General features: G+C 40.3%; 1 protein-coding gene across 4 annotated transcripts in view; it reads right to left on the bottom strand.

Moving 5' to 3' along the window:
• Window positions 1-8,980: 8,980 nt before the first annotated feature.
• CTTNBP2 (cortactin binding protein 2) overlaps window positions 8,981-23,828 on the bottom strand; it is a 132,011-nt gene continuing 117,163 nt past the window's right edge. For 3 of the 4 annotated variants that reach the window (XM_073000529.2, XM_073000530.2, XM_073000532.2), the window contains 6 exons: window positions 22,124-22,329; window positions 20,547-20,732; window positions 20,175-20,235; window positions 18,932-19,064; window positions 16,042-16,146; window positions 8,981-10,977 (listed from right to left, as the gene is read on the bottom strand). In XM_073000529.2, coding sequence (XP_072856630.2) covers window positions 10,720-10,977; window positions 16,042-16,146; window positions 18,932-19,064; window positions 20,175-20,235; window positions 20,547-20,732; window positions 22,124-22,329 — 949 coding nt within the window. In that variant the 3' untranslated portion in view covers window positions 8,981-10,719. The remainder of the gene's footprint in view (window positions 10,978-16,041; window positions 16,147-18,931; window positions 19,065-20,174; window positions 20,236-20,546; window positions 20,733-22,123; window positions 22,330-23,828) is intronic. The other variant, XR_012087413.2, reaches the window with a different exon arrangement.

Below are 23,828 nucleotides of genomic sequence, written 5' to 3'. Positions count from 1 at the left end.
GAGCCTCGTGGCGCAGTGGTTAAACCGTTGTACTGCAGCCAAAACTGTGCTCACGACCTGGGGTTCAAATCCCAGGTAGCCGGCTCAAAGTTGACTCAGCCTTCTATCCATCCGAGGTCAGTAAAATGAGTACCCAGCTTGCTGGGGGGGGGGCAATGTGTAGCCTGCATAATTAACTTGTAAACCGCCCAGAGAGTGTTGAAGTGCTATGGGGCGGTATATAAGCAGCACACTTTGCTTTGCTTTTTATATGATAGGAAGGTACTGGAAAAATGTATAGAAGCAAATATTTGAGAAGCATGCAGATGCCAATAGGCCTTTATTCTAAAGAATGATGTGTGCTGTCCCAAGAGAAAGAGAGAGAAAAGGGAGTAAGGAAGCCAGAAGGTGCCGTTGTAGAAGTGGACCTGAAGGAGACCTTAGCTAAGGAGGAGGTGAAGACAAAGCGAGGCAGGAAATTTGAAATATGTCTGATGGAGGAGAGTGGGAGTCAGAAGAAGGAGGAGCAAGAGCTGTCAGTCTGGGAGGAGGGTATAAGTAATCAGGGAGAGCAAGGGTTTGAGGTTGAACTAGAATTGTGGAAGTGCAAGAGAGAGCTGGAGAGCTTGCGAGAGTATGAAAGAGTTAAGATGCAGGAGCTATTGAGAGATTTTCCGAATCTCAAGGTAGGAGGGTTTCTGCCAGACCCTACACACAAAGAAGCAGGAGAGGTGAAGCCAGAGACGCTAGAATGGTCAGTCATAGTCTTCTGTAAGAACAAAGGTAGAGGACGTCAAGTGATCCGCCCAGATTCCAGATACAACACACCTCCCCCTGAAGGAGACTGGGCTACGTACCCATGCTGCGGCACCATTTGTGCAGTGAGGAGCGCGCCTCTCCAGAAACCCACCTATGCGGAGAACTTTGGCCCAGCACCCCTGTGAGTTCGATGGATGTGGGACAGGATTTTGTGTTGGACAGTTATGGCCTGTTGCCTGAATTAAGCTTCTTTGATCCAATTACGAACAATGTTGATCAGTGTGTAATCAATAAAGATGAAGTTGTGAAGGTTAAAAAGACGTCTCCTGTGTTATTTCCCACGCAAAATGAGGAGTTGTCAAAAAATGAAACTGAACCAGATCACAGATGGCTTTGGGTTATAATAAATAAACAATAACCTATAACTTAGCAGAATTTGCATATAGCAGTTGGAAATGTTTAGATAAAAAAAATTAGTTTTGTATAGAGTAAATTTTGTTGTTCTCCCGTATGTGTGTTTGTGCCATCAATTGGTATTAAAACAATCACTTGACACTTGGTTAAAACAACAAATGACTTTTACTGTTCATAAACATCAATAAAACATAACATATAGTGCTTAGACATTTGGTATGACATATTTTCTCCATTAAATAACTAAAGCAAAGCAAAGCGTGCTGCTTATATACCGCCCCACAGTGCTTCAAGCACTCTCTAGGCGGTTTGCAAGTTATTTATGCAGACTACACATTGCCCCCTCAGCGAGCTGGGAACTCATTTTACCGACCTCGGAAGGATAGAAGGCTGAGTCAACCTTGAGCCGGCTACCTGGGATTGAACCCCAGGTCGTGAGCACAGTTTTGGCTGCAGTACAGCAGTTTTAACCACTGTAACTGCCACACTATTCTACATATTCCCCCAGGAAGTCAATGCACTTGCCACTTCTGTCCTGCAGCTTCTTAAATCCCTGCAAATAAAATTCCTCTGACTGCTGGTATAACCACTCATTTGCAGCATTAGTTGCCTCCAGAATACTCCCAAATTGTTGTCCCTTTAGGTGTTTTTGAAGTTTGGAGAACAGATAATAGTCAGAAGGAGCCAGGTCGGAAGAATAGGTTGGACGGGGCATCACTTGAAAGCTTAAGGGCATCAGTTTTGCCATTGTTTCACCTGCGGTGTGTGACGAGGCGTTGTCATGTAACAGGATGACATCTTTGGAGAGCTTTCCACAACGTTTTCCCTTGATGTTTTGCCTCAACTTCGTCACTAAAGCACAGTAATATTTTGCATTGATGGTTGAACCCTGTTGGAGGTAGTCCACCAGCAGAACTCCCTTCTTATCCCAAAAAAAACTGTTGCCATTTGCTTCTGCACCAACCTTTGCATTTGGAACTTATTTGCCTGGGGGAACCACTGTGTCTCCATTCCTTAGACTGTTCCTTTGCCTCAGGATCATAACAGTAGATCCATGTCTCATCACCAGTTACCAGTTTGCCCAGGAAATCTGACTCATTTCTTGCAAAATGTTCCAAAACAGCCACTGATGACTCCACACGTTTCCTCTTTTGTTCAGTTGTCAAAAGTTTGGGGATCCAATTTGCTGCCAGCTTTCTCATTTCCATGTCATTGTGGATAATGGCACCAACTCTTTCACGTGATATTCTCAGATATATAGCAATACTTTTGGCTGATATTCGGTGGTCTTCCATGCTCATGTCATGGATGGCTTTCACATTTGCAGGCACAGCGACAGAAACAGGCCTTCCACTGGGTTTCTCACTTTCAACACCGAAATGGCCAGTTTTAAAATTGACAACCCAACGTTTAAATGTTGCATATGAAGGGTCACTGTCACCCATAGTTTGTGACATTTCATCATGGATCTGCTTTGCACCTTTCCCTTGGAAAAACAGGAATTTGATTATGGAACTTTTCTGGAGGTGCTTCCATGTTCATTTTGGACCTGAACATGAAAAATAAGTTAAAATCATAGGTAGTTGAATTTTGCACCATTGAATATAGACAAATTGGCCAATACACCCTGCAATTTATAGTTTCCTAGCTCAATTTTTTCTGGGTATTGATTTTTTTCTCAATTCTTATTGGCATCCCCTCGTATTTTTATCAATTACATCTTTCTTTCTGTCTGAAGTACATATTATGTGAGACTCTGTCAGCCCAATCTTATTCTACACAGTGTCTGGGTCCCTATCAGTCCTTATGTAACATGCATCTAATTGACAGCTGCCTTATATACCAGCCTGGCTGACTACAGACACACTCTGATTGGTTAGAATCATATCATCTGCTAATACAATTTTCTGGTTCTAGCAAACACATGTAAACAGTCATGTGCATATACATATATACACATTCTGTGTATCTTAAGGGATATGGATGAGATTCACCCATGGCATACTCCTGAGGGGGGGGGAGGGCAGTCATAGTATCAGGTTTCTGAATGATGTTCCACAAAAGACCTGCCTCTCTCCCCTCCCCATTTGTTGCTTTGTAGTTTAGAAGAGACCATTTTGTGTGAGTGGAGGAAGAATGTTATAGAAAGTAGATTGAGAAAGGGTTTTGTCCATGTTTCATATCTGTAGAGCTCAGTGCGCTACCCAATGAAACTGAAGGGCAATAGAAACATGAAAAGCAGAAGGAAAAACTACTTCATACAATGTGTCCCAAAACAACATATGTACTTGCACAATGAAATAACAGAATACATGGCAGTGAGATGTGATGACAGCCCCTAATAGGGATGGCTTTAAAAAGGGGACTAAGAAGTTCAGAAGTGAACAAGGGCTAGTGTGGCAGCCTCCACATCACAAGATAAGATGACAGTTAGATGGTTCTTTTGTCAAGGGAATTGACAAATCGAGGGAGGATGTGTCTTTTCATTGGCTGTTTGTTATACTGGCTGTGTGTAGCCTTCATATTTAGATGTGACGTAAAAGATTTTTTTTGTTGTCAATGCCCAAGGTCTTCTGGCAGTTGCTACTAGGATCAACAAGCCCTTTGACTCCTTTCACTTGGGGTGAAATAAGCGATTTACAAATTGAATCTAGCACAGGAAAAATAACGAAGCTAACTAGCTTGCTCTGCTTTCACAAAGAGACTTCACAGTAGCAGTAGACAAAATGCAGGTCACACCAGTGCCACAACCGGGTAATATCCAAAGACATGAAGCCCGTTTTAGGTTTTTTTATTGATCCACTTTTAAATTTAAACTCTCAACGACAATGATGTTATCCAAAGCCAATCTCAGTTTTCTCAGAATTTCCTAGAATACGATTGCTCTTACATGTGTCCCCATGAAAAAAAATGCACTGAAACTAATTAGCAGCTAAGCTTCCTCAGTGAGGCTGGCCAACCTGCCCTTGATTTAGTTTGAGATTATGCAGGTGCATTCCCATGGGAACAGCCACATTGTCCTGTTGTTACCACTCTCTCTCCCATCGGTTAGGACCAGCCAGGATGCAAACGGGCTCTTTTGAATTTCTTCACACTTGGGCATCCTTTTTCCTTGAAGTCTTAAAAAAATATCAGTGGGGAAGGAAACAGTTTGGGCACAGGAGCCGGTCTATTGGGATAGCTAATGGGATGGCTTTGTTTCCCGTCACTCACAGTTGCTGGTAGCAGGACCTGATCAGAAAAAAGCATGGGGAAAAGCAGCTTCATTTCAACAAAGCTCATTGACTGACTGGGCTTCCTGTCTCTCTACTCCAGCTTTAAGGACTATGACAGTTACCAGGCATAACAGCAAGAAATAGCCTTGTTCATAGGCTTTCCTTGTGTTGGCTGTCTGGGCAACATGGGAAGCAGGATGCAAGATCCAGCTGATATACCTCTTCTTAGGCCCTCACATGTAAAGTTCTAGTTTAGAAACAATGCCAGGGAACTCAGAATACAAGAATTCCAGAGAAAAACTGGTTGTGGAGATATTTGGAAGCATCCCTACAAGTTTGTGCTGGGTCAATATGCCACTAGTAGTTTCTACAAGTTTGAATGTATGCATCTACCTGTTGCATTCTCTCCAAGTGGCAGAGAACCTGCTGATGATAGTTCAAATGTAGCATCAACATGGATTCTGGTGGGATGACCACTCACAGATCTCAGATATCATAGATTTATAGAAAGTAATATAGAAAGTAATATTAGTTCCAAAGCAGTGTACTGTAATTCAATAAGTAAGTAGTCTTCCAAATTACCCAATTCAACCATGGACTTTCCTGTGGTTTTGTGCAGCAGTGCTGTGGAAATAATTTCCACAAAAAAGGCTTTCTGACAAATCGATGCAGTTCCCAACACATCTTTGTATACATTCTCAGACGACATAAGCTCATGAACAAGTTATCTAGCCTAGAACTGAATAGGGGTAGGTGTGGTGTGGTGTGGTGTGGTGGTGGTGGTGGTGGTGTGTGTGTGTGTGTGTGTGTGTGTGTGTGTGTGTGTGTGTGTGTGTGTGTGTGTGTGTGTGTGTGTGTGTGTGTGTGTGTGAAATTGCATAGAACTGAATCTTCTTTAAAAGAATTTTGATGACTGAGATTTAAACTGTTCAAATGTGACTGTGGAACAGAACTCAAGCAAGAACAAAAAGTAAACAAGACAAGTGCTATAACAGAATAGAGTTCATCATAAACATTTCTGACGGTGAGACAAAGTGATTAGTAATCTTCCCACAGCAGAACCATGTATGTAATTGGACAACATCCTGTGTAACAATTCTAAGAATATAACCTGAGATAAAAAATCAGGAAACAAATCACACTCTGAACCAGGTCAGTAACAGTAGGCATACCAAATATCAACACCAGATGAAATGCACAATTAAAAACTGCATGGTATGAGTGATGCATTAAGATCTCACAAATAAAAAACTGTAAGAAAAATGAAAGTGAAGGATTATTATTTTTTTTAAAAAAACAAACCCCAAAAGCATAGACTGTAGTTCTGTTAATATTTAACTTGGAAGGGAATCCTTTTGTGTTTTTTAGTAGGCAGGCATGGGACTACACAGTTAGTTGTGCCCACCTTGACTTGAGAGGAGGGAAGAGCATTTGCTCTTCTCTCAGGCAGCAAAATGTCATGCCCTGAGAGCAATTCTCTTCAAATGTCCATCTTTTCTAGGGCAGGTTGATGGCCCACTATCAGAAATAAATTTGTTTCTCCCAAACTTTAGTGCCCTGAATACTTCTTCGTTAGAAAGGGCTGTTGACAATCAGCACTAGCTGAACTGGCACTTAAGGCTCATCTTCAAAGCAGTGCTGAAGAGAAAGCACTGCTACATGAAAGCTTCTTTCAGAGTGACCCTGATACAATTCAGTCATGAAAACTGCAGGTTAATGAGCAACCTGGGCTATGCAGAAAGCAGGTCCTTTTCTCCAGGAACTGAGATTGGATGAAGAAGTATGTTAAATATTTAGCCTGAATATTCCTTTTTTTAAAAAAGGAAGAAGGCCTAAAACTAAATGCGGCCCGGCTCCCAATATTGAAAAATACAGCCTGCAAAAGGTCAATGAACTCTACCCAGCCACAAGGACCAGGGATCATTGCACAAAAAAGACCAGTTAATGACACCCATCAATCACAGTAACAGATAATCTCCCCCTCCTTATCAAAACAAAAAACAGGCTGATCACCCTATCTCCTGAAAAAAGACAAAAGCTGTTCCCACATCTATAAATACTCAACTGTCCAACAAACAGCAACAGAGCTTGGACGGAGTTCTGACTCCTGTCCTCTGAAGATGCTGGCCACAGAGATTGGCGAAAAGTCAGGAAGAACAACCTTCAGAACATGGCCAAAGAGCCGGAAAAACCCACAACAACCATTTAGCCTGAAAGTTGACAGACAACCCCTCAGCACCATGCATGGGATGCCACAGTGTTGAATAACAATAGCAATTTCAATAACATTGCCTTAAGCTTCAGTGAAGGTTAGCTACCATAATAAGTTTTGTTGCTCTAACATTTGCCCCAGATTTTAAAAGCAAATTCCTAAATGCAAGACCTGCATTTGTAGTCACTTCTTGTGCAGCTGCTCATTTGTCCTTGCTAATTTGCTGATGAATTAATATGCTTTAAAAAAAAATTCAGGCACATAATCAGGTGAAAAGAAAGGTTAAGTACAAAAAAAAGCTCTCCTCTGTGATGAAAGAGGAGGAATGCAGAACCACAGTGAATATATTCTGGATCAACAAAACAAAAAACATCTTACTTCATTCTTGGAAACTGAGCATTGAAGCTGGAATAAAATGAGAAACATGTATATCTACTGAAGAATTTAATTGATCTGGGTGATGATGAGTAGGTTGGTGTTCACAGAAGTTGGAAGTAGGGGATCTCATAGCTCTAGACAAGTGGTGGGAATTGTGCAGCGTGTAAGTCCATGAAGGACGCTGAGACTCCCAGTGCAACTTCCAGCATCCTTCTAACCTTCAAATGTTTATTCCATGCAACAGTGACCAATTCTGCTCCTGCTAGACTTGGGGCTGTAATCAGTGTGGGGTAGTCAAGGGATCAAATTTGGAAGGTACACCTCTTCCTCCAGGCTTCAAAGAAAACTCCAGCAGCCTACAGTGAATTCAGCAGAGCATGTCCTACTGTGCCTGATAGATCTTGCCAGCATAATCAGGCAGGATCAAAAGGCTTGCAGAATTGCCATTGATAAGTGGAAGGTGAGAGTTCTTCATGGAGATCACCCCTTGCTCAACAGTAATGCTGCCACAAGCTGTGCAGCCTCGCATTACTGTGCTGGCGAGACTTTCTCCTCAGTAGTACAGTACTTTGATAGGACACTGGCCAATAGAACTGACATCTGCTTATCAGTACTAGGGCTACATGACAAGGTTCTTGGAAAGCATGAATTGCATCATGATTGAGGATTTTGTAAAAAGAGCCGGCAAATAAATAATCATTTACAGAGTAATATAAATGTTTGGTGCAGCTGCTACCAAAGAGGTTCAAATTCCATGCTAGCAAAATCATTTTTTTTTGTATTTACATTTTATGGTAGCACTTCTATTTATAGTGTTGGGTTTTATTGTATTATTTTATAACTTGCTTTACAAATGTAATAAATAACATAGTGTTGCACTGACTGAAATACCCATGCTCTGTTGTTGTGTGCTGTTAGGTTGCATTGGACTTATAAAAGCCTATTGGATTTTCAAAGTATTTGAAATATTGAAGGAGTGAGGTTATCAGTGCCACCCACCTGCCAACGAGTTTCTATGGCTCAGCAGGGATTCATTTCAAGCCCTCCCGAATCCTCCTTTGTCACTCTATCCCCTATACCAGTGGTCCCCAACCTTGGGCCTCCAGATGTTCTTGGACTTCAACTCCCAGAAATCCTGCCCAGCAGAGGTGGTGGTGAAGGCTTCTGGGAGTTGTAGTCCAAGAACATTTGGAGGCCAAAGGTTGGGAACCACTGCCCTACACCACAGTGTGACTCTTCTGTTTGCTTCTTATTACAATATTGGTCTCATGTAAGGAAATTAGAAACATTCTTGTCACAAAACTGGAACATTGTGGAAAGGACTGAGGAAGATGAGGATGGAGTGGAAGAGGAGAACACATGAGTGGGTAGTAAAAACACAAAATGACTAGGAGTTGTCAGCCAGGGAAATATGGGGAGCAAAACCACATGGAAACCTCTGCCCTACAAGCAGGACTGAAGAAGCCCTTCTTGAATCTTGTGGTTTAGATAGTTATACAATCCATAAATCCCCTAGAGACCTTTGGATATTCAAGGGTCCCCTGGCTGTGGCCAATTTTTGCCACCTCTCTTGTGAACTTCTGCAAACGGGTGGTGGTGGGGAGGGACACACAATTATTTTGGGGAAGATAACACATGTTCTTCCTTGTAATGGTCTTATAGACATGCTTACTGGTAGGATTAACCCTTTTCTTCCACGTCCTAGTCCTCTTTCAGTGATATATGGCAACTGTGGTGTGTGTGTGTGTTTGTGTCTCAGTGGGGGAAAAGTTGTGTGTTTGTGCAGAGTGGTGGTGAGGAATGAAAAGATGTCTGATCCAGTCATGCCTGGTGCCAGCTCCTGAGGAATGTGGTGTCTGACTCCATGCTGCATGTGGTCCTTGGGATCAAAGGTTCCCACCTCTAATTTAAAACAAAGAAATGCATGCAAGAAGCTGAGGTCAGTATGCCAGGTTCTGTGGACAATTAACACAAAGGAGACACATAAAGTTGAACATTTACAGACACAGGACAGATACAAACATTTTTGCAGTATAAAAGGGTTTTATTGGCATGACAGGTGAAATTCCAGAACATATGATGGAACTGCTGACTTTACTTTTACAAACTCACTTGCAAATATGTTGGGATGAATATCTCCAAAGCACTATTAGAACAAGCGCCCAGTAATCTGCCAGATGAGCCATGAAACCTATTCTTAAGGAATCTGTCTTTAATCTTTCATAAAGGTCCTCAATTAAGACATCTTGAAACAGAAGATCAGGTGGGCACTTGGGTCAACTGTGCCCCCCTCCCCCATAAATACTGAAAGGGTACAAAAGAAAACGTTGCGTGAGAGAATATTCTTTTTTTCATTTGAATAGCAGTTCAAATGTTATTTTAGACAGAATACACACATGGGCATATTAAATGATTATTGCTTCTTCGTCTTTGTCCTGATCACTACTGTGAGCTACTCTTATAGATGTTTCAGTGTAAAATGCCCTAAACCTCTAGTGTGTTTCAAAAATGAAGGCATATAGAGCATATACAATAATATGCTAATACTGGACACAAGGGAAAGGCTTATACAGCATATACAACAATTTATATAATTAGAGGTGTTATTTTACTTTTAATTTCACCCAAAAAAGTGGCATGTAACAATAACTAACGATTGATAATTACGATGGCTCTGGAGTTCTTTAAAAAAAAATTAGAAAAAAACAGTCTGCACAAATCACGATTCATAGAGAAGCTGGAATGCAAAACCAAAATGACAAAAGATAAGAGGGAACACCCCCCACAACTACTGAATAATATGTACAACTGAAGCATTTAATGCAGTTCATGATTGAAAGTAACTGGGGAGTTAGTTCCAATTCTTCCAATTATTGCCACGTTCCATTCACTTTTCAGAAAGTGAACACAGAATGTATTTTTTTTTTGCCTTGTAAAGGTATGTATATTAGCTTTAAGCCAGTGCTATATAGAATTGTCCAATCCAATGTACGAAATATAACACAGGAAACGCAGCATAGAACTATATAAAGTTTATTGTCCCAGTCCAGCAACCCAGATCTGCAGGTGGCAGGGATGTTACACACATAGAATATAACTTTCACATGAGCAACACCCAGCAGGATCCCATAATACACAGAAAACACAAGCAGATCTACTGCTTAGTTCTCCACATGCAGAAATCGACATACGATCCTGCTGCATGGAAACCCCAAACAGATGAGCACAGCTGGCCTGCAGATTAGTCTCTGGGTGTGCAGGGTGATGCAAATGCAGAAACGGCCACCCGGGGATGACCAATGTGGATAGCCAGTCAATGTTTTCAAATCATCTATCTACACCTTCATTCCATGGAGATTATGTATCACCACAGAAGCATTGCACATGATGCTAACTCTTCTGTACAGAGATCTCTCTGGATCAAGCCCAATATATTTTATATTTATATTTATTTACACACGTGTGCATATGCACACACACACACTTTTTGTGGTGACATCCCTGAAAATAATTAAAACAATAAAACATTTTCAAATTAGAAAATCATTCATGGAGCTATCACGTTCCACTTCTAAAGGTCAATTCAATATAATCTAATATTTTCACTATAAACAGTTTATGTACATAGAATTTAAACTGTGGTCCCATAGATACATTATAACTTGAGGAAAAAAATATTTACATTTAGGAATGAATTTGTTCTTCAAGACAACAAATTATGCAAAGACTGGGGGAGGGGGGATGAATGGTAGACGGCTATATTTATGCATATTTTTCAAGCTGTATTTTTTTGTGCACATTCCAAATTTCTTCTTTTGAGTCACTGACTGTCTCTATTCGCCTTGTATTGCTGCTGCTTCGCTTGGTGTTTTGAGAAGACTGGCTGACTTTATTTTTGGGCACAGGAAGAAAAGATTTTGCTCTTGAAGCACCGCTCTTGAAAGACTCGGTTTTTGCTTTACTGTTGCTGCATTCCATGACTTGACTGCTGCTGAGAAGACAGATCTCAGGATTCTCATCCTATTAACAGAAAAGCATTTTATAGCATGAATGCACCCATTCCTGATAAAATGAAACAGAAAACAGAAGCAAAACTCTGTGATCAACAACCCTCTATTTACACAAAGCTACTGCTGCCAGCTGCGAGAGATGTGCTGAGTAAAATATTATTTTGTGTGTGAGAGGATAACAGACAGCAGCAAGCCCTGCTTTGCAGCATGAAGCCAATGTTTCTTGATGTCGCATTCACCTTCTGCTAATAATGTACAGGGCAGGATGTAAAAAGCACCTGGAAGCGAATCACACAGAGTCGGGTAGGGCTTTTTTTCACAATCTAAGTAGGTTTAGGGTTGTGGACTTCAAAACAGAAAGCAAGTGCTGCAGGATCAGATCCAGAGTTCCCCTCATCTACCATGTTATAAACTACAAAGAATTCATAGTATGCCAGTTTTATTTTAAGACTTTCTCCCTTTTCTCTTCACTATATGTATTTTAACATAATATGTTTCTTAGTATCATTATCATTGTTGTAATCACTCTGGATAGGAAAACATCTCATCGAATCTGATCTATCCAGCCCACTCTTCATAAAATCCCAAATTGAGTAGCCATATTAAAAGAATGAAATTCAATAAAGTGTATTGAAACAAATAAGTGGCAATACAAGTAATAAAATCAGGAGCAATCAATCATTAGAAGGAACAAACTCAGAACAAAGATCAAGTTATAGTCATCATAGTCGAATCATAGATGCAGTTTTCTAGTCCACCATCAAAATGCAAGTAAATTTGGCATTAGTAAGGAAAGGGTACAAGACTTGTAGCGTTATCATACAGAAGACTGTGGAACTATTTATTATTACTGAATTAAATATTACATTTTAGAGTGACAGATACATATGTATCACATGTGATATATTCTGAAGGTTTAGTTTTAATTCAGTGAACATAACTGAAAGTGTGCTGAAATAGTATGAACTTGTTTTTGTCTGTTAAACAAAACTAACAGCAAAATATGAAGATCTGCCACCAATGTAATTCACTTTATATTCTCCACAAATGTGTATAAACAGCACCACTGCTAACTCTACATATAAGCTCCTGAATGCCTGCTGTAGAATCTCTGTTACTCTGAAACCATGCAAATGAGCTCTACCTTGAAAACTAAAGACATCTGCGTATTAAATTGATCTCAGAGGGACTGCAGTAAATCTTCTCAGGTTGCTACCATCCCAATAATGTATTATTAAAACATGACCTACAGTTCCATGAGTCAAAAGTGTATGGGCTGGCCCTGTTCAGAGTGCTATTTTTGGACAAAAAGGAAAAAAGCCAATGGCTACAAACAGCAGATGTTTTAATGTCTTTCTAGACTAAACTGACTTAGCAACAATAAAGATAATAAACCTGCTACTATTTTAAAATTTATGGCCTGCCCTCCTCTCATTTTCCATCTTAACATTTACAAAAAGTACATTGTGCAGTAAGACAGAAGAGCCCCGGGCATCTTTGAGTACAGCCATCTGCTTTTAGCATTTCTGACTCTCACAAAGCCTGCTGCTTTCTAATTTGGAGACGGAAACCTGCTAATAAATGCATGACCTTCACAGGGGAGGTTGAAAGCTTTTAAACACTGCTGGGATTTTTCTCTAATGCGGCAAAAATTTTTGGGCAAGGTAAACGTATTTGTCCTCTTTTTCAAAACTGGGAATGTCTATGTGAGGCAAGGCACATTTCTCAAGTGGCATACATCACTGTTCTTTTCCTTTTAGAATTAGTTTTTATCTAAACAGTAATAAGCTTTATTGTAGTAGCAAGTGGCTATCAGCAAAATTCATATAGGCCAAAATCCTAATGTATACTTAATGTATACTGTGGAAGACAAATGGCATAAGGTACAGTGGCTTCTTGCTGGCAATTAACAAGTCCTTTCTTAGATTTTCAGCTCTGTGCCAACCCACTAAAACTCAGGATGGTGGGTAGACAGAGTGATATGGCTCCATTGTGATGGTCAGTGGCTCTCCAGGGATTCTGGCCATGATTTCTCTCATCATCTCCTTTTAGTGCAATGTTGGGGTGGATCTGGGGCTTTCTGCGTGCTAAGGAGCTATGACCCCTCTGAAAATCTGACTCAGGAAAAGAGGAGTTAAAAATGCTTTATCTGTACCGAGGCTTCAACCCAATTTGTATATAAGAATGTAGAGATTCTTTGGCCATGTTCATTCGCTTATTTACTGAAAGGAATATATAAAAAAAAATACTAAAGGTGTACACATCCAGAAAGCTGAAATATATGACGCACATAGTATAGCACACCTTTGGTTGTCAATGTGCTCCCTTTTTCCCCCTTCCAGTTCTCTGCTTTGAAATCAAGGGAGGGCAAATTTCTGAGGCATTTATTAGCACTGGTTGAGACCAGTGGGATCATGAAATTTTTTTGTTATCCTGATGACCAGCAAAATCTTTTAGATTCAGGAAGGCTTTCAGCCACTGGAAAGTTTTTTTTTAATCAAATGGATGGTGCATCTTCTTTATTGATAGTTGTTCCATTTTATTTTTAAATGACAATCTGAATTTGTTTTATGTGTAAATTGTACCTGCTACTGGCCAGAATCTGGCTGCATATTTGTGCCAATATAAATTCACTGGTGAATTTCTTCAAATTAAGAAGTCAGAGCTGGCATTCGTGTGACTGATGTGCAATAGGAAATGCCTATGCCAATTTCTTAACCAGTGGCAATTCACTGATAAAGTTTACGCCAGTGCAAATATGCTTGCAGGCATAATCAGTTTCTGGCCACGCTGTTTTAATTTATATTGCATTTTCAAATGAATTGTATTTTACTATGTAAAGTTGCATTATGTTCCAATTGTACTCCTTATTGCGCATTACCTTTTCTGCTGTTTCAGGGACAAAGCCAGGACATAAATCCAATGGCCAAAATCTTCTTGCTGGTGTAACACAAATGCCATGGTAGCAAATTACCTCATATTAAGAAACCATCATAGACAATTATGTTGTGTACTGGATCATATGACTCAATAGGAAGCTACAGTAGGCCTATTCAAACAACTGAACTTAAAAAGAAGATGACTCACCAAAACCCCACTAATTCAATGAGCATCTTACTACTGGATTTCAGCCAATGTCTACAGCGATTTCTTAACTTGAAACAATTCCCCTCCATGAGTTACAGTTTGCATTATGCCACTGTTGACTATATAAGTGGAATTTGGTCAATAAATAAAGAAGAAATAAACCAATTCCCTATATTCCTAACACACATTCCTTCTGCTTAATGAAAAATGTGTGTCTTTTAAGGATGCTGTTGTTTCAAAATTGCCCCAATTTATCTTTTAGCAAATTCCAGTTGCTAGGCTGATCTTCCTGGAAACCTCCCTCTTTTCTGTATCACATATGTAGAAGGCGGTGGGTCTCAGGGAGGCAGAAAGAGAAAAAATAAAAAATAAAAAGGCTTTTCAGCAACTTAGCAGTTCTAATTGTCACCTCCAACAAGCCCTCCTCCTCAGTTCTATTTTAATCAGCCACTTCCTCAGTGTTTTCCAGTTTCCATGGCAACTGCAGCCATCTGGAGGGCTCAGTGTATCTGGGCATGCTCATTAATGGCCAAAGCCAAATCTTCTCATTCATAGCATTGGCTAGTCTGAGTCTCTCAATCATTTTTTCCTCTCAGAATGGGCTCCCCCCACCCCGGTTTTATTTCTTCTTTTTGCTATTTTTGGAATTGCCCCAAGGCCTGAGGTTTAGTTTAAATGCCCTCCCCAGCGCAAGTATCTCATCATTATCCCACTTACAATTAAATCATGAATAGGTATATGATAATAAGCAATCTCTGGAACAGAAATAGCCTTGTGAGTCACATTCTTGTAAGATCCCATTTAGATTATTTGCAAGATATTGTACATGAGATAGTCTTTAAAAATGATTTGGAATGCCAACTGGTCCAGAATAAGGTTTCCAATTTGCTAAATTGGACTGGGTGTTACACCTGTATTTGTGTTTTAAGCTTCAATGTGCTGAATGTTTTGGAGTCAAGTTACCTAAAGGTAAAGGTTCCCCCTTGACATTTTTAGTCCAGTCATGTCCGACTCTAGGGGGCGGCGCTCATCCCGTTTTTCAAGCCGCAGAGCTAGAGCTTGTCTAAAGACAGTTTCCGTTGTCACATGGCCAGCGTGACTAGGGAACGCCGTTTTACCTTCCCACCGAGATGGTACCTATTTATCTACTTGCATTTACATGCTTTTGAACTGCTAGGTTGGCAAGGAGCTGGGACAAAGCAACGGGAGCTCACTCTGTCGCGTGGATTCGATCTTACAACTGCTGGTCTTCTGACCCTGCAGCACAGGCTTCTGTGGTTTAGCCCACAGCACCACCACGTCCCTCAAGTTACTTAAACGAGCACTGCAAAACCTGCAATTAAAGCCTTTCTAAAAAGGTGTATCTAGGGTACCCTCCCGTACAACACATAAGTTTCACTTCATTGGGTCTTAGCTAACCTAAAGTTCAAGTATCTCAGAGAGTGTGGGATACCACAGACTTTGCATGCCCACTTCATGTATGTTCTTGTGTGAAGTATCAATGGCCTGAGAAGACCGCAAAAGATGCTCCTCCTTTTATTTCTTTCTGAACTGAAACCCTTAAATCACCCTGCGGCCACCAGCATCCCATTAGATGTTTCATCTTTTTCCTTTCCATTTTCTCCCTTTTCCTCTTCTCCCCTGCACAAATGATAAATCCTTTCGCTCTCTCTGTGTGTGCCCTCTGTATCTTTTCTTTCTCTGTGGCCTATCTCCAACATCATGCGCTTTTGCTAGGGACATTTCTTCAGTCTCTTTCATCCATCTCACCCTTGCCTCTGATGCTCTGTCCCTTCGTTGATGAACCATTGACTATTCAGTGCTACAAGGACAATACAAGACGAAGAGCCTCAGCAATCATGCACTAATCCCATTCAATGTACCTAGCATTGCCTTTATAGTCTCCAGTCTAATAAACAACTCTAGACTGATGATTTGAAAGTATCCTGACATCTTTCTGTTACAGGCAATCTGGCTTGTCATATACCTGCTGCGATGCTGACGTATTTGCATTAATGATGTTTTCTGAAAACACAGGATCCTTCTGAGAAGTACTGATCATCTTCCTCAGGTCATCCTTTGTATCAACAATCTATGCAAGATTTGGTGGGAAAGGAGGGCAAGGAAAGGTCAGTTCCGGAAGTTTTCACATTTTAAAGCAGAGAGTCCTATATTTCCAGTGACAATGGAATGATACAGATAACAGAAATTGTATCTCATTAACAACTGCAAAAATCAGTTCACTTTTGCTTCACCTGAGAATTCCCAGACAGATGAATAATGCTGAATATGCAACTGATCAACAGTAATAAATCTTCCATCACAATCTAATGCTTCAAACTTATCATTTTTTTTTATTTCGTAAGCCTTTGTAATCCACTTTTTAAATTTGTCGCAAAGGTTGGAGCTATCACTCTTATTATTTTCAAGAACAGTTTAAAAACACAACTTTTTGAAGCTGCATCTGTATGCAGATGGGGTTTGATTCCCCATCTCTGTCCCAGGAGAAAGGCCACCCTATGTAGCTTTGGGCAAACTGCACAGTCCTACAGCACCACCAGAAGAAGTGAATGGCAAACTACATCTGAGTACTTTATACCTAGAAAACCCTGGCAAGGGTGGCCATTAAGTACAACCCACTGGATGGCACATGATTAAATTCATTAGTTGATTTTAAGGACTGTTACAATGAGATTGGTTTTATTTAGTTTCAAAGATTTTATGGCTCCATTTCATTTTTGCTTGCATTTATTATTTTACGAAGGTTGTAAGCCATCTTCAGTGCTCCTTTATCATGGTAAAAGGTAAAAGTAAAGGTTCCCCCTTGACATTTTTTAGTCCAGTCATGTCCGACTCTAGGGGGCGGCGCTCATCCCGTTTTTCAAGCCGTAGAGCTAGAGCTTGTCTAAAGACAGTTTCCGTTGTCACATGGCCAGCGTGACTAGGGAACACCGTTTTACCTTCCCACCGAGGTAGTACCTATTTATCTACTTGCATTTACATGCTTTTGAACTGCTAGGTTGGCAAGGAGCTGGGACAAAGCAATGGGAGCTCACTCCGTCGCGTGGATTCGATCTTACAACTGCTGGTCTTCTAACCCTGCAGCACAGGCTTCTGCGGTTTAGCCCACAGCGCCACCACATCCCTTAATCATCGTAGGTCAGGATATAAATGTAAGGAAAACAAACTAATTTGAAAACTTTGTTTCCACTGAAACACACACCTAGGCCCTATGAGAAGGCTAACTGAAACTGCTTCCAAGCCTCACAGCTCTATTTCACAATCCAGAATGACCAAACAACATCCATTGGACATTCATGGCTGTAGTATGTAGAGCTTGCATATGAATGTCTCTCTACGGGATGACCTTGTATATATAAGAGTTACACATAGGTGACACGATGTGGATTGCAGTGTGAAGGCAGGACCCAATTCTAACATAATCTCATCACCATCATCATCATTAAAATGTGCATCATGCTGTAGCAAGTGACAGGGTCCTGAGCTATGTATGGAATCCTATGGTGAGACAATACAGGGGATAAAATAGGAAGGCAACAGGCAATTAATATACATCCAATTCTGTTATATCAAATTACACATAATTTTGATAAGTGGTAATAAGATTTCATGAAAAAAGATGGGTTTTAGGAGAGAGAGTCTTGAAGAAAAGAAACAAAACATAAGAATTCCATGCATTAGAGGCAGTATGAGTGAATAAAGAGTCATTTAAGGAAGGAAGAAGAGCAAAGGGTAACAAGTGGGCATATAAAAGGTGGAGAAATGAGGATATATATAAAACCTTTGAAACCAAGGATCCCAACCAGGGTAGGGATTTTCAGCAGAGGAGATGACATCTGAGAAGCCAAAGAGGACTTGGCTTGCAAAGTTCTGCATAGATCTGCTCCCAGGCATTTGAAGAAAAGAGAGGAGTGTGTTGCAATTATCCACCTTGGAGATGAGCGCAGCATGAATGTGATGGCTCTTTTGCTAACTGGACATAAAAGATTAACTATTTTTCACAGTATCATACAGGGAAAATATACATTATACATTTTCCCAGTACCTTACAGTGTTTGGGGCCAGATTTAAAGCATAAGCAAAAAAAAAAAAAAAAAAAAAAAAAAAAAAAAAAAAATTACATCCTCAAAACCAGAGGAATCGAAGAAGACCCTGACTGACAAAGTGGAGGGTGATATCAATAGCTATGAAGGACATGTGAGCAGAAATGTGAAGTAAGGAGGTGGAAGTTCAAATTGGAGAAAGCATTCTGAGATAAAGATTGGGAATCAGCAGCACACAGGTGACACTGAAAGCGAAAGAAACTGATGTGTTGGTGCAGGAGTGAGGGTCAAAGTTATATTACGGGAAGCCTCCAAAAGGGAGAAACAAAGATACTCTCTGTTGAGTGAATCTGAATGAAATATTAGTCACACAAGAAGAATTTGCTGAAAGATCATGGAAGCCAGGAGATGAAGGGAATCCAGCAGGAAAGACTGATCAATATTCAAAGGCAGTGGAGAGATCAAAGAGGAGGATGAAGACAGAACACTTAATTTTGGGCACAGGTGTGAGGAAATCACCAGTCATTTGAAGGGTAGCTTCAGTAGAAAGCAGAGGGAATAACCCAGGTTGTGGGAAGTCAAGAAAGATGTTGCAGAGTAGAGATAAATGAGGAAATAGAAGGAAACAGTGCACTCCAGGGGTTTTGGGACAATATTGTAGGCAGAAATGTAAATGGGTGGTATTCTGAAGGCTAGATGGGCCAAGGCATGTTTTCTTAAAAATGGGATAAAACAGCAATGTGTTTAAGTGCAAAGCAGAAATGACAGAGGATAGGGTTGATCACACTGTGGATATGAGTAAACAGCATTTACCTTGCTTATGTCAGATTCTGATTTGCTTAAACAAATACTCTGAAGCTCCTGCACAAGGTCTACCTCCTCATCAGAACCAAGTGATAGTCTCTGCTCCAGATTTAACACACATAGTGGGTCATCTTCTAGATTTCTTGAAAATTAAACAACACAAACACTTTTTTATCTTGTCATGAGTAAAAGAATGGCTAGATATAGCCTCAGGAAAAACACACACCCATTTCTTCATTGTAGTTTAGTTGGTGAAGAAAACAGAAAGGTTCATTAGAGCATTCACACAAACCATCTACAACCATCATGGCATCACCCTATATTAGTCCAGCATAAGATACCATTTGGCTATAGCATCTGTTCACAGTAATGTAAGGTGAAACATGCGACTTTTGCTCTTTGACGATATAAGAGGCCATGAAACTTTTCTGAAACCTCCTTGAAAAGCAGGGCATATACAAATGAGCTGGAGTTTTCACATGATTTGGACAGAGACCGTGCTTTACTGATTTTGCAGAACCAGACCCCTCCTCTGCTTGGAGCTATGGAAGCAGGGCACTTTGGAAATACAATTCAGTTATTTAATTTTAATTTTGGCTAATCATGGCAGCCAGATTATTGAGCAGGGTAAAGAGGCATAAACACGTTTTACCTATTCTGGCTGCTCTGCACTGGTTACCTGTCTGTTTCTGTGCCAGCTTCAAGGTGATGGTGTTAACCTATAAGTCCCTAAATGGTTTGGGACCTTATTACCTGGCAGAACGCCTCCCTTCCGACTAGATCTGCCCATCCTGTACGATCCTCCCAGGCCAGATGGCCGAGAGTTTTGACCCCGAGAGAGGCCTGGAAAGTGATGACTAAAAACCTTTTCAGCGGTTGCTCCACAACTCTGAAATAGTCTCCCACCCAACACTAGCCTGGCCTCTTCACTGGGAACTTTTAAGAGACTACTAAAAACATGGTTGTTCAGACAGGACTTTCCAGACTTTAGAACGAACATCTTAATACAGGGGTGATTTTAACAATTACATCTTCAACCCCTCCGCCATGTTTTTTTATTACTCTAATTATTTTATTTGTTGTTGTATTTTGTTCTTAATTTTGATATTCCATTATTTGTTTTGTATTGTTGTTTATGATGTTGTGGAATTTGCAAACTGCCCGGAGTGGCCTTGGTAGCCAGATGGGCGGTATAAAAATCAAATAAATAAATAAATAAGTTCTTCAGTTTCCTCATTGCCAAGGAACTTACTTTTTGGTTAGGGAAGCCATTTTGTTGCCATTTTCCTGCAGTATGTTCTTTGACTTGATACCTGCACACACACAAAAAAGGATAGTGATTATTGACACACACAGTTAGATGGAGAATCATCACTACTGTCCCATCCGTTAAAACATATATTCCAACATGGTTCTGCAGAGAACCATGGGAAGTTTTTTTTTAAAAAAAGATGCATTCTTATATTGTTTGACGGACTGTGGTAGAATCATCAATACAGAAAGACCTGGATTGTCCGTTCATTAAGCAACAGGACATTGAACTGAAATTGGATCTTCTGGTCCTCTCTGCCACGCTTTCAACATATATTCGTCTGCAGCACCTTCCACCTCCATCAGCTGTTACCTTCTACATTTTCCTCTTTTTTGTTCCATGATGGAGCCGATGAGTGGCCTGATTTCTTACGAGGACTTGTGTTCACTTTTCTCCAAGCAATGTTCTCTCCTTTTTTCTTTGGACAGTTCTTGTAGTTGGAGACCACAGAGAGGGGGAAGCTGCCTCCTTTGAAATCAGTTATATATTGATCCAGCTCTGAAACAATGAAGACAAAATAAATAACAGTTTTAACTGAGAAGCTTTAAAATGGTGTTTAATGACAATGAATTTCAATATAACTGCTTTATGTATATATTAATATTTATAATGCATTTTCTATTAACTGCACTTATCTTTTAATTAAGTGCTGCCTTGAGTGCAATTTTTTTTTGATGAGGCGGCAAGAGAAAGATGGGACATAAACAAACAAACAAGTATAAAGGAAATTTGAAACAGTGATAAGTCAACACGGGGGGGGGGGGGTACTATAATATGATACCGAAACCCAGAAGGTGCTAGACCTATGTCTAGAGTAGCATAAACCAACACTTAAAAAAAATACCCATGAAGAACAGGAACTCGTAGAATTTTTCTTTTAAATTACACAAAGAAATGTGAGAAGACTTCTGAGAATTAATGGAATGGATTTACAGACTGGGTAATAAAGTATTATATTGGCTTCAGCAATGGGCTGCCTCTTTGCCACAACGGAAATGACTTAAATGTTGAAAAGAATTAGTTTTGTTTTCTCAACATAACAGATAAAGAGGCAGAAATGGCACAGGATGCACCAGAGGACAACAAAGAGTAACGGAAGAAAGAAGAGAGAAAGAATAATGAGACAGAATTTGATTAAATAGAGATTGTCCCCAGTGGTCAGAGAAGAAAGTGCCCACTGTCTGAAGAGAGGCATATACATCAAACTAGAAATGGTCATAAACGATTGAACTGGTGATTCATGCCGGTTCATTTCTCAGCTTTCCAGCCCCACCTCCTCTGGTTGGTGGTCCTTTCAGAGGTAGAGCCCTGGCTTCTCTGCCTCACCTCCTCCAGGTGCTGCCTTTGAGTAGGTGCCCGCTGGAACTCGGAACCACTGAACTCCTGTTCGGTCAAGAAACAAACTGACACAAATTGCCATTTTGGCAGATCAGGCCCACCTCTACATTAAACATTTGATGAGAAGGCAGGAAAAAGGAGAGATTTAAGAATTTGTAAGCACCCATCAGCAGGCAAACCTCTTTCCAAAATAAAAATGGCAACTGGATCCATGCAACTGGACACACCCATATGATTTTGGACGTTTTAACATTATTGGAATGCCACTGGGTGGAAAAAATATCAAACTCTAGTTTATAAGGGCATTTCACAGACGTCCATGTTCTTCTGATCAGGAATGAATTCCCCAGTGGGCAGAGCAGCAAGCAACCTTGTCATAATCTCCCTGGAAATGGGGTTCATCAGAGCTATTTTTATTGTTACCAAATCTATTCCTTGAAATCATGCTTCTTGGTGGGAGCTTTGAATGCACTCCACAGCAGCTGGATTATATCCTTCATTTTCATTCCAGAACTTCAGTTCTAGAAACTGAGTCATTTATGGCATCTCACCTGTTCTGGGAAGAGGACATCCGTGCAGCACAGCTTTATTTAACAAGATGCTGAGTGCAGCTTTCACCACAGCCTGTTGCCCTTGGCTTGGACTTTTCTTGACTGCCATCTGTCCCAGTGTATGAGGTCTTTTCAAAGAAGCACTGGAGAGAATTGCTTCTTGAACTCGGGGAGCAATAACAGCATTCCACAATTTGGACATCCACCTTGAAAAATACGGGGACAAAAAATTCAATGGTTACTACACATACTTGACACAAACTTCAAAGGAAATTTTCAAGCTTTGGAAACAGTCCTGTAATCCTTAAACCAAGAAAGTATCTGTTGTGACCTGCCAGACAGACTGAAATGTTTCCAAAGTAGCTCAAGCATCTTCACCAAGCACTTTTTTTTTACATAATAGTGCGTTGCAGATATTAATTCCACCTGAAATAGAAATGCCAACATGTCAAGTGCCACCAAGAAGGGCCTCAAGGTAGAAGCACTTCCTTTTCAAGGGGTTAAATCAATGTGGACTGTATACAGCCCATGCGCTACATGTGCTTCCCTTGGATATAAATGTAGCTTTTAGCTCTTGTGGGCCCCCCTGCACCACCCACACATTAAAAAAACCTAGAAAAAAATTAAAATATTTTACTGTGAGAAAGGTTCCAAAAACTCCCTGGTATCCTCTAGGGGCCATGAGAAAACTTTGCTATATTTTGAGAGCCCTCCTCTTGGTTTTAAAACAATATTTTTGGGCCACTACAGCATCAATTCTCAATGGGGGGCATATGGCCCCCTGAGGGGCCCTGGTACATTTGGAGGGGGCCACAGATAGGAAACAAGTCTTCACACACCACCTTATAAGCTTCGTCGTGTGACTTACAAAATCCTGATTCAGCCTATATTTTTTTTCCATACTGTGTTCATGACCAAGGGCAGAAAAAAGATGAGAATGGCTACACTAAAGGAGGCACAGTAATCTACATTTTTCCTCCCCCCCACATTAAAAATATCTCATAACGGCATCCTTCCATTGTTCAGGAAAGGGTGTGAACAGACACTAGCTCTAAAGACTGCCCATTCCAGGTTTAGCGATACTATCACTGTATTGGTACAATACTAGCTGCACCTTTGTTACACAAATCAGCCCTTAACAGGAGTGACAAACTATTTTTCCAAAACAGTGATTGACTTCAAGTTGCCTAATTTGTGATTGTCCAAAAATATTCAAAGAACGAATATTATTATTGCATTCTGTCTTCTTTCCACCACAAATAAATTAAATAGGTCAACTTTAGAGCCTTTCAAATATACCAGAGAAGCATTTCTGACATTTATGCAGAATTTCTTTGTCAAAACTGTAATCTTACATCTGGGGTTGTTGAGATGAGTAGCTATCGAAGGAGATTTGACTTCCAGAGAAATTTAAATGACAACATCTGTCTTTATAGTTAATTGCCATGACTTCTAAATAAAAGAGAGACAACCTCCAGACTTACACAAGGGATTTTTTAAATGAACACCACAGTTGTTTGCCAAGCATTCCACAGATTTTTGTGCCTCAAACTAGGAGGCGTTTCTGAAGCAAAAAGTAAAGGTTAGGGAAGTGGGTGAATTTATTTACAAAAACCCTCTGTGCATCTGTTTCCTACATTATGGTAAGGCAGTCTTCGTATCCCAAAGATGAACTTTTGTTGTCCAAGCTAAGGATAGATAAAGG

Source organism: Pogona vitticeps, chromosome 5 (genome assembly GCF_051106095.1).
Source record: "Pogona vitticeps strain Pit_001003342236 chromosome 5, PviZW2.1, whole genome shotgun sequence".
In the NCBI taxonomy this organism is placed as follows: domain Eukaryota; kingdom Metazoa; phylum Chordata; class Lepidosauria; order Squamata; family Agamidae; genus Pogona; species Pogona vitticeps.
The sequence above is the reverse complement of the archived record's forward strand: the minus strand, read 5'-3'. Positions and strand labels throughout refer to the sequence as shown.